Consider the following 18,465-nt stretch of genomic DNA (forward strand, 5'->3'; position numbering starts at 1 on the left):
TTGGTCAGGTTCAACTTGGCCAGGTGCCCATTTGTCTGGCTGGGCAAATGCTGGCCTGGTGCTATGAGGACATTTAGTAGAATTAAATCATGATCTCCTCGGCTACATCCGTAGTTCAGCCAAGGGGAGTGTCTTCTGCAATGAGCGACATTTAATCTAATCACTAGATGGCTTTTAAGGAGGATTCAGAAGAGACAGTTCTCTCTTCCTGCTTTGGCCAGCGAGCCTTTCCTATGGGATTGACCAGACCCTCCATAGGAGTCATCAGCTTCACAGTCTGCCCTACAGATTTAGGCCTCGACATTCCCATGGTTACATGAGACACTTTTATAAATTTTATATCTACAGATATTTCCTGCTTCTGTTTCTCTAGAGAACCCTAGCTAATATGACATGTATTGGTATGCTTGATGGTGTCCCAGAGTTTCTTAGGCTATTTTCATCTTTTATAATTCTTTTTCTTTCTGTTCTCAGCCTGACTCATTTCAATTGTCTTGTTTAAGAGTTCTCTGATTCTTTCTTCTGCCAACTCCAATCTACTGTTGAAACCCTCGTAGAAATTTTTCATTTCGGTTACTATGGCTTTTACTCCAGTATTTTTGTTTGGTTCCTTTTTAAAACTTCTGTCTCTTTATTGAGGCTCTCATATTGCTCATGCGTTATTTTCCTGATGTCCTGTAGATCTTTCTCTGTATTTTCCTTCATGTCCTTCAGCATATTGACGATTATTGATTTTATGTCTTTTTCTGGTATGCCCATGGTCTGGTCTTCTTCATTGATGTTTCCTGGATTTTCATCCTCTTCCTTTGGACAGGATGTAATTTCTCATTTCTTTGTTTGTCTTGTAATCTTTTGTTGCACACTGTACAATTTAACATTTTTAAATGCTAACTCTGGGATTTATTCCTTGAGATGTCTGTTTCTTGAATTTGTAACCAGCTGGTGATATCACAGAGATTTTCTTGAGTGTCAGAAGCAAACCAAGCAAATCTGAGCAAAGAACACTTTTCACTGTCTTTGCAAGTTGGCTTTGCATTGGCTGGTGCTCTCTGTCAGAGTTCAGCCCTCTTAGGAAGGTCAGCCCAAAGCAAAGGCAAAGTACAGCATCCTCCCAGTCTTTTCTGGGCCTGTGCCTTGACCTAGGCTTGTGCTTGCTAATGCCCTTAGGAGTTCTGATAACAGGCCTTTTTGAATCCCCCTCTCCATTTCAGGAAACAGAACTCCTCCCTCTTCTGGTGTTCCGCTGCAGGACTTAAAACTGGTAAACCTTTGCCCCAGGCCATCTGTCTCAGTTGTTTCTTTGTCTCAAGGTGCTTTTGCCTTGAGGACAAATCTGAGAGGTGGGACAAGCTAGAAAGGGAGCACTAGCTGGCTCCAGACTGCTCCAAACTGCTCTGGGTTTGTATACTGTCTTTAAGTCTCTTCTGTCACCTTTGTCTAGGGCATGTTGGAATAACGGCTGCCCTCAGAACTGGGCTTCAGTAATTTGAAGTTGCAAATCAAAAGCTATGATTGGTGGTCTGAGAGCACCATCGTCTCAAATAGTGGAGAAGTGGATTTTTATGCACCTCTCTGGCACAAGCAAGCTATGCCAGGGGCCAGACCCCACTGCTGCTGATGTGAAATTGGGAGATGGGCTATGGTAATTTATCAGCTACACAGAGAGAACAATTTACTGTAATTTACCAGCCTCTTCTTCCTACTCTTCCCTGAATGCTGTGCAGTTTTCTGCTAGACTTCAGAGTTTGAAATAGTTGATTGAGTTTTTTCCTGCTGGTTTAATAGTTGTTTTTGATAGAGAAACTGATTCCTGGAACTTCCACCCCCACCCTTCCCACTGCCCTTGTATTTGCATTCTGATATGACTTTGGGAAGTGCAGTTTAGATATAGGAGTCATCCATGATGACTGTGCTATCTTTGACCCAGTTTGGGACAAACTGGCAATAATTTGGACTCACTTTCAAACCCACATATTATTAGTCCTAGAACCAACATAATCCTAAAATCCTCTGAAATCTAGGTAAACTCAACCCAAAATATAAACCAGGCATCCTGAGCATGTTCCCACCCATCCATCCCTCCCTCCTTTCCTCCCTCCCTCCCTCCATCCATCCATCTGAACATTTGATCATTTATTCAACATGACATAAAGGCACTATGGTAATAAGACCTGTCTGTTACCTCTGGGTTCCTTGGTTAGAATGTTGGCCAAGCAGGGAACACATTCAACTCCCACATCCTTTTTCCCTTAAAACTCTATGCTTGGCAGATGGCAAAACTTACCAGGTACAGGATCGCTGTATAGGCAAGGGTAGATCACAGGGATTGTTTACTGTACCCTCGAAACAAATGGTTATTGAATGCCTGTTATATACCAGGATCTGTGCCAGGTACTCAATAAAATTAGTATTTGTGTTAAGTTGGAAAAACAGAACTGGCTTAGAGATGGGAAAGGATTTACTTGTAAGGGTATATTAGCTTATGGTGGTTGTAAATGGTTTAATAAGCTTGGCAAATGGAAATTCATTGAGAAGAGTGAAAACTGCCAAGTCTATTGAGAAAAGTGAAGGAAGACTGCCTTATCTGCTTGGAGGGATTTAGAAAGATGACAAAATAACAGAAATGCTATTGGTTATTGGGGTGAGTGGTAGAGCCTAGTACAAATAATATCTTGAAGTTATTGAATAAAGGAGTCACTGGGAACAAAGAATGACCTGCAGGAATTAGGAAGGTGTAAAATGTCTTAGAAATTCATTGGTATAACACCTCTCCTAACTGTGCATTCCTAGGACATTTCTACAGTAGATGACACCCTCCCTGTATCCTTGCGCTCCTGGGTTATGTGCTTTCTGGGAATAATCAGCACCCTTATCATGATCTGCATGGCAGTGCCAGTCTTCGTCATCGTCGTCATTCCTCTCTTCATCATTTATGTTTCTGTTCAGGTAGGTGGTTTGGAAATGGCTAGACCTTCTCCCCTTTCACCTTATAAAAGTCCGGGTACTTCCCTGAGAGTCTTCAGCATATCACTAGTCCCTCGTGATTCTTCTACATTTTGCCATCTAACCACATGTGGATATATCCAGGAGCCCACAGGTCATTCTCGGAAGCTGGAGTGTCAATACTGACTGTGTCTGCTTCACAGGAAACCTCCACATCAGTGCTTCTCCCCAGAAGCCTGAGACCTTACAAGTGGGACAAATTTATGTCTGGACCTGAGACTGCTTTGAGGTTGGGTCTGGACAAGGCCGTGAAGCTCCCTAAGACCTCCCACAATGATTAGGTCTTTGGCCACTTCTAGAAGCGCTGTGCTATGGCTGCTTCCTTGGTTGGCTTTGAAGTAGGCGTATCTGCTGGGAGGTGTCTCTTTTTCTCAATTCAAGGGAGTTCTAGTCTCATAGGGGTGTCTGTGGATTGCTTTAGGTTCAAATCCAATGTATTCTTGAGGGCACAAGTAGTTTGAGAGACAAGCCTCACAGGAAAGCTGGAGTCATTGGAAGGGGCTCCACACCCATAATAGAAATTGTTGAAGGGAGGAAAACTCTCTTGTCCCACTAGTTGCCTTTAGGATACACTGTTTGCCAGAGAGAAATAATTCAAAGACCCTGTGGTCATTTGGGCAGTCTTGTAGCCTGTGGTAAGATGGCACCCCCTGGTCTTGAGTCCATCGGGTACATTGTCATCTTGGTAACAGCCAGTAATAACAAACAAATAAGAAGCAGGACATTTAGGAAATTTCTAGGTATAACACTCAAATGCCCAGCTCTTCTCTGGTTTCAGCAAATCCTCAGAAAATGTTATAGCACCACTAACCCATTCCACTGTACCTCACACCTGAAAGATTCTGCCTATACTCTCTATTATATGAGCTTTTAGATCCTCAACATTCCATACACCTCTAAAACTATCTTTATCTTCACATACCATTAAGGCACAGTTTGGGTCATTTAAATGTGACTCTGTTATTCCATTTTTACTCAAACCTCAGCATACCTTGCTCTGTACGTTTCCTACCTAGCTCACTTTCCACACTCCTCTGGTCACAGCTGCTTGTACAGAATCCTTTTGGAGACCACTTCTCTAACCAATACAGAAACTCTCATATTGTACTCTATGTACAATAGATGCAGATTCTTGGGCAGAATACAGATTAGGCTGATATAGCCCTGGTTGGAAATTCAGACCTCTAAGGCTGTAACAAAGTCTCCTCATTTTCATCCTCCTCTGCTCCAACCGACTCCAGGTCTTCCCATTACCTTTCTCCTCTGGGCCTCTCTCATTATTCCTCGGAGATGAGACTGGAGGCTTCTGTCCTGATAGTATGTGCGCTGTAACCACTGAGGTGAAGAAGATTGGGTCATGGTCAGGAAGAGGGAGAGCTGCGGTTGCGAAACTTTTACAACTTTTTACATGCAATGTGATTGTGTGACTGACTATTTTTTGTATTCAGATATTTTATGTGGCTACTTCCCGCCAGCTGAGACGACTGGACTCAGTCACCAGGTCCCCAATCTACTCTCACTTCAGTGAGACTGTGTCAGGTTTGCCTGTCATTCGCGCCTTTGAGCACCAGCAGCGATTTCTAAAACACAATGAGATGGGGATTGACACCAATCAGAAATGTGTCTTTTCCTCAATCATCTCCAACAGGTGAGGCTGCCTCTGGGCTTTTACCCAACTGTATGCTTTGGGGGTCTGTATGCTTTTACATTAGCCCTGGCTGGGCAGGTGGGGCCAGTGGGTGTGAAATTGAATTTGGCTACCCACTCCTGTCATGCCATGTAAGGAGGGAGAAGAAAGTATAACTTTGGGGTCAGAGACCTGGCTTCCTGTGCCAGCTCTATCAAATAGGAGTTTTGTGGAAGTGAAATAAGATTTGTCAGCATTTTGTAACCCAAGTGTTATACAAGTATAGAGTGGGCTAGATATTCTCTACCTGCTTCCCTGTGAATGGATGTGAGATTCTCCATAGGAACGATATTCTTTTTAAAGTGAAAGAAGCAGAGGTTAGAGGGAGGACACTTGTGACAGTTTTGGGGTAAAACCAAATAGATCAGCTGTTTCCTATGATTTGGTAAATTTGGGAGGCATTGCACCATAAGATTCCCTTAGTTTAACAAACTCTTCTTTAAAATGCCTTTAAAACCTCTTTGATCTCTACCTTTAAACTCTACCTTTAAAATGTAATTTATTTTCTAAAAATCCATTTTAAAAGACTTTCAAAACACATGGCTTAGGCAGCTTGAGGCATCTCCTAAGCGTGCAGCCCTACCAACGGAGCCCTTGGAGAAAGTTCTCTGAATGCCTAGGTTGCTGATGAAGGTGAGGAAGTGGAGACCAATGACACCTCTCTCTCTCTTACTCTGTTCCCCTTCAGGTGGCTTGCAATTCGCCTGGAGCTGGTTGGGAACTTGATCGTCTTCTCTTCATCCCTGTTGATGGTTATTTATAGAAATACCCTAAGCGGGGACACTGTGGGCTTTGTTCTGTCCAATGCACTAAATGTGAGTTTGAAGTTTGGAAGTCTGGTTGAAATTAATGCGTTTATTCTTAAAGTGAGTTTGAAGTATACAGTGGAGTTCATGTTTTCAATTCCTTTCTAGATCCAGAGAGCTGGGGGAGACTGGGGTTTAAACCCCTGCTCCAACTCTTACTAATTGTGTCACCTTCCAACACATTGTTTAACCTTTATATGTAAGCACCAGCATTATTTGGAAAGTGGATGTAAGTTTTGTTGCCCTTAGGGCTTAAGAAGGCAATTTCATGTGATTCAATTTAATAGTTCCCTGTCTCTTTGACTCTGCCTAGGACAAGTCAAAAGAGAGAATAAAAAAGTTTCTTCTCCAAAAGATAGCAGTAACCAGAAAGGCTCTTGAACAAATAACTTCTACATTTGTTTTTCTTAGGCTACAGAATAAATTGGAGCTAATTCCAATAGCATCTGGAAAAAACTATATAATGTACCTCAGTGCAGCATACTTAGCATGGCTAGGGGATTAATGTTAGACATTATTTCCTAGCACCCAAGACAGTGCCAGCTCAACAGTAATTATTCAGTAAATATTTGTTCAATGAAAGAGTAGTAATGGATCATTTGGCCATCTTTCATGGTATCTTTGAAGATAACCATGTTGGAGGTTTGCATAGCTACAAGTGGGCTTTGGATGGTCCTGTCTTCTGTTGGAGTTAATAATGCCCAGTGTGACCATGCCAGGATACCAAAAGGACTCTATTATTCATCAGAGAACTCAGCTCTTTATACCACTGCCCCTTTGCTTCATTCCTCTCCCCTCTGCCCTCCCTTCTACATTTATTGACTCATGACAGCTAAGGCAAAGAGCCAGGGAACTATTAGATTGAGCCAAAACAAACACATTAAAAAATCAGCAATTATTTATGGTTCAACCTATAAAAAGTGGCTACTCTGAGTCCCTACAATTTTGTCCTCTGACGTCCCTGCTCTCACTCTCTATGGACGACTTTTGTTTGGTAACTACTGACTGATCATGTGTGTCAGAGGCCAAGTCTCTGCCTGAATGAAGTTTGCATCTTAGTGATCCACAGATTCTCCCATGTCTAGACTGGCCCAAATTGTGACAGCCGTTTTACTGGTGGTTAGATGCATTGCTATCCTGGCAGAGAGGCACTGGGAGTTAAAGGGGACAAAGGAGGAAAAGGGTTCGTGTCCCCACTCTGATAACTCAGTTATCAATCGAGCTGCTGGAAAGTAAGATCTGAGAGGGGAGACAGATTTTTGGAATGCTTTCTCCTACCCTGTGTTTTTCCTCATGCTCTCCTCCACTTATAAATACCATCTACTACTCACCCTTGCCCCCTTCCAGATAGAGCCATGCTTAGAGGCGGGAAATCCAAGCTCTTGTCCCACTCTACCTATTACGAGTCTCTCCTAACCTTAATTTTACCTCCAAACCACTCCAAGCTCATATTGCCCTTCATGTGAGCATCATATACTTGAACACTTGAATAACTAGTACCATTTCTTCCCCCAAGGAGACAAAGATTGTCTTATACTTTTCCTTAGTCTCTCGTGGAGCCCAGCACAGGGGGCTAGTTGAATTGGTTTCTGAGCCCAAGGTGATCTTCAGTCTTCTGTTTTTTCCACAGGTCACACAAACTCTGAATTGGTTAGTGAGGATGACATCAGATGTAGAGACCAACATTGTGGCTGCTGAACGAATAACTGAGTACATAAAGGTGGAGAATGAGGTGAGAGAAGTTAGTGAGCCCAAGAACAGGTCAAAAAAGGAGTAGCTCCTTGGACAGGGCATTTTCACTAGTCTCTCTATTTCATATGGGGTAATGAAAGGCCCTCCTAATAGTTTCCTTTGCTCTGACTCAAAGACCCTGATTTCTTCTAACTTAGAGTAAGAAATGATTTGGGGGAATCCAAGTTTTGGAATGCACAAAGGTAATTGTTAGCTTTATTCTAGGGATCCAAAGAGCAACCTGGTGGAATAGGGTTTCTTTAATTGAACAAGGTAGAACCCTTCAAGGTAGAAATTCATCCAGAGCTCCTGGGATCCTGCTGTCTTTTTCTGCGCTGTGAGCCAGTCCTGTGGGGATTGTTGTTCAGTGGAGTTACCACCATGCGAAGCATGAATTGCTGCACTTCTCCTGTCTTCCTTGCCAGGCACCCTGGGTGACTGATAAGAGACCTCCTGCAGGATGGCCCAGCAAAGGGGAGATCCAATTTAGCAACTACCAAGTGCGGTATCGGCCTGAGCTGGATCTGGTACTGAAAGGGATCACTTGTGACATCAGGAGCATGGAGAAGGTAGGTGGAGCAAAGGCCTGAGTGTGAGTCCATGTGAATTTGATCAGAGGACCCAGTTGGATACAGATGCAGCCCAATGCAGGGCATCCATTTGTGAGCTGGAGTAGGGGGGCAGGATATTTTCTCTACTCTCAAGAGCAGTAAGGACATGGCACCACCAGAGAGCTGGATCATGAGGAGGGATCAAACTGAGAGACCTATACAGCTCTAGGGAGCTTTACGTTCTGCCTGTCCCTGCCTGCCTGCTAAGGCAATCCTCTTTCTCCTGCGGCTGGCCAGCTGTCACTTCCTGTAAGGGTCCTGGGACTGGGGAGGGGCTCTTTTGAGGACTGGAAGGTAGAGCATTGTCCCCTTGAGGGAGAAAGGGCAGTTCTCCTGGTCTGTAAATTTCCCTATGCTCCAATGACATTTTGTTCTCTGGGGAATCGGGGTCTGATATAGGACCAAAGAAAGACTAGGCAAGGATGCTGAGTTCTCGGTCAGACCCTACCTATGGCAAACACAATCCTTCCCTTAGCCTCACTTCTAAACAAGAATTTAAAAAATCTATCATTTCCAATAATAATTATGACAACCACTGCTGAGAGGACTGCACCCATTTCCTACAGTCTCTAGAGCTCTCAACAAGCAACAGTATAGGAGGTAGGTTGGAAGGGCCATCTTTTTCTGACATCTGGGCACCTCTTTTCACCGATCCCAACATGAGTTTAATATCTTAGAGATGAATCACTGCCTCAAATTGTTTATGATTATGAATGCTCCAGGCTGAATAATTTTATTTCAGGAAGTTCATATTGAACTAACATGCAAAGGAACTATATTTACAGATTGGCGTGGTAGGCAGGACAGGAGCTGGGAAGTCATCCCTTACCAACTGCCTCTTCAGGATCCTAGAGGGTGCAGGAGGCCAGATCACCATTGATGGAGTAGATATTGCCTCCATTGGGCTCCATGACCTTCGAGAGAGACTGACCATCATCCCCCAGGTAAGCTCCAGACTTCATTCTGGCACATGCTGTGGGGGACTTGTTCTGCAGGAAACAAATGCGTCTTCTTCTTGATGTATATTCAGTCAGCACTGTCATTACTGCTGTCTGTCCAGGATACTGCAGCTAGTTTCCTAAGAGGCATTATTTCTTCAATGTCCAAAAAAAGTAAGTTTTGCATTTGTATTATGTGCTTTGTGACTGCCCGGATCTAGCCACTAGGTGGTAGCAACATAACAGAAGTCAAATAGAACAGATGATTATTTAGCATTTCTACAGCCCATTTCTGCAAGACCTGTACTATCAATATTAGCAGTTTTGCCAGTGAAGCTTGAAGCCATTAAGCTTTATAACCTTCATTTGATATGGTTAAAAGAAAGGGGAGGGAATTGGCTGCAGGTTCCTTCCAGCAAGCGGAACACTTAGTGCATCAGCAAGAAAGACTTTCTTTTAACTTCAGCTCTGGACCCTACCGAATAAGGATTGCAGTGGAGGTTCCTCTGTTCTTACCCTCACCGTCATTGGTCCCTTTCCTCCCTTCTTGGGTGGTTTGTGATTCCTCATTAGAGCCAAGCCTCCTCCAACCCCTAAAGCCAAGCCTCTCTGGGGGTAGTTTTGGTTTCTCTGGTGCTGGCTTAATTTGATACTCTTTTCTCCAGCCTCTTCAAAACCATAAAAGATTCCTCTCATGTGGCTGCACTCTCCCTTCCCACCGCTCCCCTGATCTTCACACCTTCAACACATGACTTTTCATAAGCGGGTGTAGGACCTTCCTCTCATTCCCTTAAGAGATGCTATGCCAAGTTTGGAAATCCATAAATAAATTTCAGAATGAGAAAAAAAAACAAGGACTCCTTTTAGTCCTGTGCTTTTCTCCCTGGCAGGGCAGCCACTCCAAGCCTTCAGCAGGGAAACTTTGCAGAAACTTGGCCATGATCCAGCTTTCCATAACAAACCAGTCCTGTGCACTGTTACTCCTGGTCACAAGAACTACCACGTTCTTTTCTGACACAGCCTCAATGGCCCCCTTGTCCCTTGACTTGCAGGACCCCATCCTGTTCTCTGGAAGCCTCAGGATGAATCTAGACCCTTTCAACCGCTACCCAGATGAGGAGATTTGGAAGGCCCTGGAGCTGGCTCACCTAAAATCCTTTGTAGAAGGCCTGCAACTTGGGTTGACCTATGAAGTGACAGAGGGTGGTGACAATCTCAGGTAAGCTTAAATACTGCACTTCCTCCACACTCAGTGAGAGGACCTGCTCTCATATTCCCTGTGGCAGGTGGTATCTAGTATGATAGAATTTTGGCTATCCAGGTCTAATGCCCAATGCGTAAAATGAAACAGTTGTGAAGATCAAATGATACAATAGATGCGAAAGTGTTTTCAAAACCTTGCAACCTTTTTTATTAACTGTACCCTACATGTGACGTTATACAATAGAAGTCTGCAGATCATATTGCAGTGGAGAATCATATAAAGCAGTGATTCTCAACTCGGCTGCACACTGGAATTTGGATTGAAATAATCTTGATGCCTGGTCCAGACCCAGCGAACCTGATTTGGTATGAGGTGTGGCCTGGACATGGGGATTTTTAAAAGAACCCCCTAGGGATTGTTGCAGGCATCCCAATATGAGAATCACTAATCTAAAGGGCATGTGGAGATGGGGGGAATGTAGTGTATGCAAAGTGCTTGGACAGTCTTGAAACAAGTTAAATTAGTGCTGTGACTCAGCTTCATTGTTCTAACCTCTTTACAAAGCTGTCCCCTGCTCCCCACCAAATTGTGTTCACATATATTTTTAATTAATTTCTTTCAATGCCCCTGGAGGTGAGACAGATATTTCCCAGAGATGTTGACATTGCATATTCACAGTGTTTTTATATGTGTGTGGCACTTCACATTTCTGGCCTTCACTATGTGTTTACCTAAGTTAATCTGACATTTTTCTCTATAGCTATTTGATTTCACCTACACATTGCAGTTCAGCCCTCTACCAAAGTCCACTGTTCAGGGAAAGCTTTTGCTCCAGTCCCAGGTGCCTTTAAGCAGTGGGGGGCAAGGGAAGGACCATAAGTAGTTGAAACTCAGGAAAAGGGGAGTGCACAATAATTCATTTAATGGACAGCAGCTTTGGCTTCACCTGGGAGCTTGTTATAAATGTAGAATCTCAGGCCTTAGACCTATTAATTAAAATCTGCATTGTAGCACATTGCATTTCAGCATGAGAAGCACTGCTCAGAGCATTGATCCTTAACTAGGCTGCACACAAGAATCACCTGGGAAGCTTAAAAAAAATCCCAATACCCAGGCTGCACCCTAGATCCATTGACTCAGGGGCCCATGTGAGCATTTGGAAGCCATGGTATAATGCCATCATTTTTGTTTTCCCTCAGCAACATATGTAGGAACTAACAAGGCTTAAGGAAGTCTTTAGGCCTATGAAAAAGAGACCTTTTAAACATTCAGCCAACCAATATTTATTAAGCACCTACTGTGTGCCAGGCACAGTAAATACAGAGCCACACAACAGAGACACATCCCTGACCCATAGCATTTATCTAGTAATGGTGCAAATAAATGCTACAGAAGAGATGGCGGGAGGAGAGTGGATAGATGGGGGATGCTGTGGCCATTTGTGATATGGGTTCCTTGACACTTCTGGTTTGGAAGAACAAAAATCATATCATACTTCTCTTATACAACTGGAAGCCACTTTTTAAATAGTATTTATAGTGCCTTGATTTCAGACCTGGGTTTCAGATCTGGTTTGGGGGAGGAGAGGTGAAACTTAAATTTGAGTGATGCATCAATCAGCTTGAAGAAAGAGAAAGCAGCTGAAATAGGCCTCACCACAGCCTATTAGTATAAAGTTCAGTTGACCAAGGTAGGAGTTTGGTACAAGTTAAGTAAGTAGTTTTGCAGCATCTCTATTCCTACATTACAGAAAACAACTAGAAGTTCATCTTGGGTGACTTCTCATCTGCAGCATTTTTCTTACGGAGAATTACACAACTTTAGTCTAGCCACCCTCTGTTTAATATGTTCTCTAATGGCCACAGCAGGAAAGAGCAATTAGCAAATTCCTGAATATTTCCTTCACATCATTTCCCAAAGCTTCTTTATGTAAGAGGTCCAGCCTTCATTACAGGCTTTTAGCAAATTAAAGCTATTTGCATTTTACAAGCATATTTGAATTTCACATACATTGCATCTCACACCGAGACATTACGTTCATTAGATCGCTTCATCTCTAATCAAAGCAGAAGACCTTAAACAAATAATTAGACTTGAGATTAGAACTACACATTAAAATAATGAATGGATTTGCTAAGGTCACTAAGAAATGCCACTGGGGCATTCTGGTGTGGTATCACCCTATATTAATGGTGTTAGGTCAAACACTGCTCAAGTTAACTTGGTAGCATTGTTCTAGAGTTGTCGATGTGCTGGATATCAGTGTAGCTATAATGCAAAGAACAATTCCTGAGCCAGTGTTTTCTAAACTTATTTGAACATGAAAATTGCCTGGCGTATTCATTAAAAATACACATTCCTAGACTCCTCCCCATTCTGATTAGAGTGGTACCCAGAAAAATGAATTTTTATTTAAGATCTGTTTCAAGTCTTCTAATTGGGCAAATTTGGAAAGTATTACCCATGACAAAAATGAACAGCTAATTGTAGAAGCTAAGGCATTCTAGGGGAATTTAGGAGTGGGAGTTTTGAAAATCTGATCTGGAACATGCAAACTGTCCCATCCTCAAGCCCAAGTTATTCCTTTATTCTTAGAAGCTAATGCTTGATTTCTTCCATTGGCCGCAGCATTGGGCAGAGGCAGCTATTGTGCCTGAGCAGGGCTCTGCTTCGGAAATCCAAGATTCTGATCATGGATGAAGCCACTGCTGCAGTAGATCTAGAAACAGATCATCTCATTCAGACAACCATCCAAAATGAGTTCTCCCACTGCACAGTCATCACCATTGCCCACAGGCTGCACACCGTCATGGACAGTGACAGGTGAGTAGAGGGTGGGCAGAGCTTGATGGATATGTCTTAACCCTGTGTCAACGGTAATAGTATCAGCTATGGGATACCTTACAGCGAAGGTTTAACTACCGTGGCTTTACTGATGAAGAAATTGAGACCTAGAGATTTCTTGTAATTTGCCCAGAGTTATACAAGTAAATGAAAGCCAACAAGATTAAGCGAACTACTTTGAGGGTGAAATAGGAATTACATACATATTAACTGAGTTATAGGGAGGTGGGGGCCCAAGCCACGAGTGGCAGATGCTACTCATAGAGCTTCCCCAGTATACTAAAAGTTTTGTTTTCCTTCCAGCTTCAACATAGTACCATTTAAAATGGGGGTGTCAGTAACTTAAGAAAACTTTTTAGAAATGATAGCCTCCCTTTTTTGACCAGGGGCTATAGGGCCTTCCCAGTTATTCATGTAAAGGCCAAGATTTGAGATTCTACTTTCTAAGACTTTTCTTTCTTTGTTCCTTGTTCCAGGGTAATGGTCCTTGACAGTGGGAAGATTGTAGAGTTTGACAGCCCTGAAGAACTGCTGAAAAAACCTGGCCCTTTCTATTTTATGGCCAAGGAAGCTGGCATTGAAAATGTGAATAACACAGCACTCTAGTAGGAGGCCCTAAGGGTTAGAGAATGACTAAAAGGATCATTGCTTATTTTATTTTTTATTTTTTTGTGAAATATATCATACATACAAAAGTATATATAAAATGTACATTCTAAAGACCATTTTAATGAACATCCATGTACCCACTAACCAAGTTAAGAAAATGAATATTATTAGGTGTATTAGAAACCCCCTGATTGCCCATTTTGATCATACCTCAATACTATCCAACTCTCCCAGAGATAACTGCTACCTTGAATTTTGTGATAAATTCCCTTGCCTTTTTTATGATAAATTTTGTGATAAATTCCTCATTGTAATTTTTCTGCCTTTGCATGTAACCTTAAATAATGTGTACTATTTTTTTAACTTATATAAATAGACCCATACTCCATGTAGTCTTCCATGACTTGATTCTTTTGTTCAGTATTATATTTGAGGTTCATTTACATTGTTGAGCATAACTGGGCTTCATTTATTTTCATTGCTGTATAGTGTGTCATTGTACAAATACACCACAGTTTACTCATTTTAATTTTGGTGAGCATTAGGGTTATTTCTATTTTTTTCATATTATAATCAATACCACTATGAACATTCTAGCATATATCTAGATTTAGATATATAAATGCAAGATTTGGACATGTGCAAGAGTCTCTGTAGGGTGTAATTTAGTAATGGAGGGTATGTACATCTTCACATGCAAAACATTTGAAAACATTTTAAACATTTTTGCCAATCTGATAAGTATGAACTGATACCTCATTGAGGTTTAATTTGCATTGTCTTGATTACTATTGAGGTTATCTTTTCCTATGTTTCTAGGATATTTGAATTTCCTAAGTATTCTTTGATAATTCTGAAATCTGAATTCTTTACCACCTGTTATTTGTGCTAGTTCTTATTGGTGCTTTATTTCATTGTATGCTGTTTTTCCTTGGCTGCTCAAGCAAATACCATGTAATGGGTTGGGAATTTATTAGCTCATGGTTTTGAGGCCAGGAAAAAGTCCAAATCAAGGCATCATCAAGGTGGTGGTTTCTTCCCAAAGACTGGAGTTCTGGGACTGACTGCCAGAGATCCTCATTCTGGGCTCCTCTGTCACACGGCCGTGCACACCGCAGCCTCTCCTTCCTTTTCCAGGTTCTGTCGACCTTCAGCTTCTTGTTTTCCTTGGCTTCTTTCTCTGTCTGAATTTTATTATGCTTACAAAGGACTCCAGTAATAAGGTTAAGACCCATCCTAATTGATTTGGGTCACACCTTAACTGACATTACATTTTGAAGAGATCTTATTTACAAAAAACATGTTTTTCTGGGGTACATAGCTCCAAGCCAGTACATATGCCTTATGATATTTTTACTATAAGATGTTTACTCTCCTTAGACCCTCATTTGTGGACGTTCTTTGAGACCTGGTTTGAACCTGAGTTCTTCCTAAGAGGGCCTGTAAAAATGTCAGCCTGTTGCCTGGTGGCATTACCAAGAACTTCTTTAAATTAAATTTGTCACTAAGGGTTTTCAAATTGTCCAGATCACAGTTCTGCACAGGAACCAGGTCTGAACCAGCCCTTCTTGTGACTTATTGTCAGGTTGGAAATAGGCAGGTTTCCTTGTTGACTCTTTCTGCTTGGTGGGTTTATTCTTCAATTACCGTACATTGCATGTATAGCCCTTTGGGGCCCCAGGTTTATGAGAGGGTCTCTGGTTATGTTCTCCACTTTGGCAGACTTTGTATCTTGTGCCCTGGCATCCTGTATAGTCAAATAAAATCGGCATTCAAGATATCCAGGTTTCACGACATATCAGATAAAGGTCTAGTACCCAGAATTTATAATGAGATTGTTCAACTCAACAACAAAAAGATAGCCAACCCAATTACAAAATGGGAAAAAGACTTGAATAGACACCTCTCAGAGGAGGAAATACAAATGGCCAAAAGACACATGAAGAGATGCTCAATGTCCCTGGCCATTAGAGAAATGCAAATCAAAACCACAATGAGATATCATCTCACACCCACCAGAATGGCCATTATCAACAAAACAGAAAATGACAAGTGCTGGAGAGGATGCGGAGAAAGAGGCACACTTATCCACTGTTGGTGGGAATGTCAAATGGTGCAACCACTGTGGAAGGCAGTTTGGCGGTTCCTCAAAAAGCTGAATATAGAATTGCCATACAACCCAGCAATACCATTGCTGGGTATCTACTCAAAGGACTTAAGGGCAAAGACACAAACGGACATTTGCACACCAATGTTTATAGCAGCGTTATTTACAATTGCAAAGAGATGGAAACAGCCAAAATGTCCATCAACAGACGAGTGGCTAAACAAACTGTGGTATATACGTACGATGGAATATTATGCAGCGTTAAGACAGGATAAACTTATGAAGCATGTAATAACATGGATGGACCTAGAAAACATTATGCTGAGTGAGTCTAGCCAAAAGCTAAAAGACAAATACTGTATGGTCCCAATGATGTGAATCGACACTCGAGAATAAACTTGGAATATGTCATTGGTAACAGAGTTCAGCAGGAGTTAGAAACAGGGTAAGATAATGGGTAATCGGAGCTGATGGGATACAGACTGTGCAACAGGACTAGATACAAAAACTCAAAAATGGACAGCACAATAATACCTAATTGTAAAGTAATCATGTTAAAATACTGAACGAAGCTGCATCCGAGCTATAGGTTTTTGTTTTGTTTTGTTTTGTTTGTTTTGTTCTTATTATTATTACTTTTATTTTTTTTCTCTATATTAACATTCTATATCTTTTTCTGTTATAATGCTAGTTCTTCTAAACCGATGCAAATGTACTAAGAAATGATGATCATGCATCTATGTGATGATGTTAAGAATTACTGATTGCATATGTAGAATGGTATGACGTCTAAAAAAAAAAAAAAATGGTCAGCACAATACTGCCTAATTGTAATGTAATTATCTTGGAACGCTGAATGAAGCTGCATCTGATCTATAGTTTTTTTTTTGTTTGTTTTGTTTTTTTTTTTCTCTTATATACTTTTGTACTTTTTATTTTTATTTGTGTTTTCTCTCTGTGTTATCACTTTATTTCTTTTTCTGTTGTAGTGCTATTTCTTTCTCTAAATCGATGCATATGTACTGAGAAATGATGACCATACACCTATGTGATGATATTAAGAATTACTGATTGCATATGTAGAATGGATTGATTTCTATTGTTGTGTTAGTTAATTTTTTTAATTAATAAAAAAAAAAAAAGAAAGAAAAAAAAAAAAAAAAAAGATATCCAGGTTTCAGAAGTAAGCTTAAACCTTGGTCCTTCCGTACTCTCCAGAGCTTTATGTGTCGCTTTGAGTTCAGCATTACTTCATTTCATCAATGATGTAGTAATAAACAATTGTGATTTATCCATCATTTATCTGTTTGTTAAGAAAGATGCTCAGAATACTTACATTCTCTAAAGAAAGAATATATAGCTAGAGAGACCATACGTCCTGTTTGCCCTGGACAGTTCTGGTTGCACAATTATTACTAGCTCTCCCTTTCATGCTTAAAAATGTCTAGTTTGGACAATAAAATTGCGGTCCTCCTATACCTGGCCCTTGTGAATTAGGGTTTGGACCAGCATGAATGATGATCAACAAAGTTGTATAAATATTCAAGTGTTGACTAGTGGCTATTCATGGAGAATCCCCTTCCTAATTCATGTAAACTAGATCTGGTATGCTGTGAGTATTCTATAAATATTGGCTGTTTTGCTGGATGAAAAATTTTTTTTCGAAGTTACCTTTTGAAATTCATACCTACTTAGCTACATAGAACTTAGCTCTTTTAAACTGCTTATTACTGTATCCCATATTTCATCAAATCTAAGGTGCCATCAATTGTAAAATGCTCATTATGTTATGTATCACCAAGAAAGAATACTGTCAATTAAACTCTGACATGCCGTGGTTGTAAGATGCAGCCCATTTGTGAAACAACAACAACAAACCAACCCAACAAATGGACGCTTTAGGATTAATATGATATAGTAACTGTAAAGCACTGTAAGAACTGTCATACCTTTTATTTCTGCTATTGGTTGTTGCTTCTTTTTTTCCTGATTTTCCCAGCCTCTCTCTATTGTTCTTTTTTAAAAATATTTTATTGTGTAAATTAAATTTTCCTATTTTAACCACCTTCAAGTACACAGTTCAGTGGTGTTGATTACACTCACAATGCCATGCTACCATCACCGTCATCCATTTACCAAAACTTTTCCATTACCCCAAACCAATGCTCTTTTTAATCTGATATCATCAGCAGCACTGTCATTGTCATCCTCTTCTCCTTTTATCAACTCTATTTTCTTTTTCATTGCCAAGTAAGTACTATTTTCACAATCTATCATTATATATTTATTTACAACTATTTCACAATTCTACACATTAGAATTTCAAATAACAGTGCTTCCTCCTTTTTTTTGGTTCAGTGATTCTTTCGCAAGCCCATCCCATAAACATAAACTTTCCAATTTGCTCCTTAAAACATGTTTCTAGACATGTAGTATTTGGACAGTCCACGGGGACCTCTGGAAAACAGAGGGACAGTTTATCTGCTGAGAGCTAACTGTAAAAAAAAAACAAAAAACAGATAAAGCCCCAGGGATAAAAGTGAAACTCATGGAGAAGACGCCTGATACTTCATTTTTCAATTTGTTTCCCAAACACAATGGTCCATGCTGATCTCTGTATCTTTGTCAGCAGACTAACAACCATCACCATTCATTTAGCATTTGTTGTTTGATGCTGTGCTAATTTTCTGTTAAAGACAATTTAAAATTGACTAAACAAATATCACATTTTATTCTGGCCTAAGTTAAAATTCCTTTCATAAAGCTTATTTCACTTAATAAACTTCAGGAACAATTTTAGATAACTATCCAGAATTATACAGTCCAAGAAAATTTCTACTGTATCATCACTACTTTCTTCATGATTCCTCTGGGTTCATGGAAGCATAGTGCTTTAGAAGGGAAGGAGACGGTGCCCATTATTAA

General features: G+C 40.8%; 1 protein-coding gene across 1 annotated transcript in view; it reads left to right on the plus strand.

Annotated features, from left to right (window-relative positions):
* ABCC2 (ATP binding cassette subfamily C member 2) overlaps positions 1-17,584 on the plus strand; it is a 111,554-nt gene extending 93,970 nt beyond the window's left edge. The window contains exons 24-33 of the mRNA XM_077125723.1: positions 2,791-2,946; positions 4,452-4,651; positions 5,379-5,505; positions 7,127-7,228; positions 7,653-7,796; positions 8,624-8,782; positions 9,829-9,995; positions 12,609-12,803; positions 13,301-15,218; positions 16,715-17,584. Of these exons, the coding sequence (XP_076981838.1) occupies positions 2,791-2,946; positions 4,452-4,651; positions 5,379-5,505; positions 7,127-7,228; positions 7,653-7,796; positions 8,624-8,782; positions 9,829-9,995; positions 12,609-12,803; positions 13,301-13,430 (1,380 nt within the window). The 3' untranslated portion in view covers positions 13,431-15,218; positions 16,715-17,584. The remainder of the gene's footprint in view (positions 1-2,790; positions 2,947-4,451; positions 4,652-5,378; positions 5,506-7,126; positions 7,229-7,652; positions 7,797-8,623; positions 8,783-9,828; positions 9,996-12,608; positions 12,804-13,300; positions 15,219-16,714) is intronic.
* The last annotated feature ends 881 nt before the right edge of the window (positions 17,585-18,465 follow it).

This window comes from Tamandua tetradactyla, chromosome 13 (genome assembly GCF_023851605.1).
Source record: "Tamandua tetradactyla isolate mTamTet1 chromosome 13, mTamTet1.pri, whole genome shotgun sequence".
NCBI classification, from domain to species: domain Eukaryota; kingdom Metazoa; phylum Chordata; class Mammalia; order Pilosa; family Myrmecophagidae; genus Tamandua; species Tamandua tetradactyla.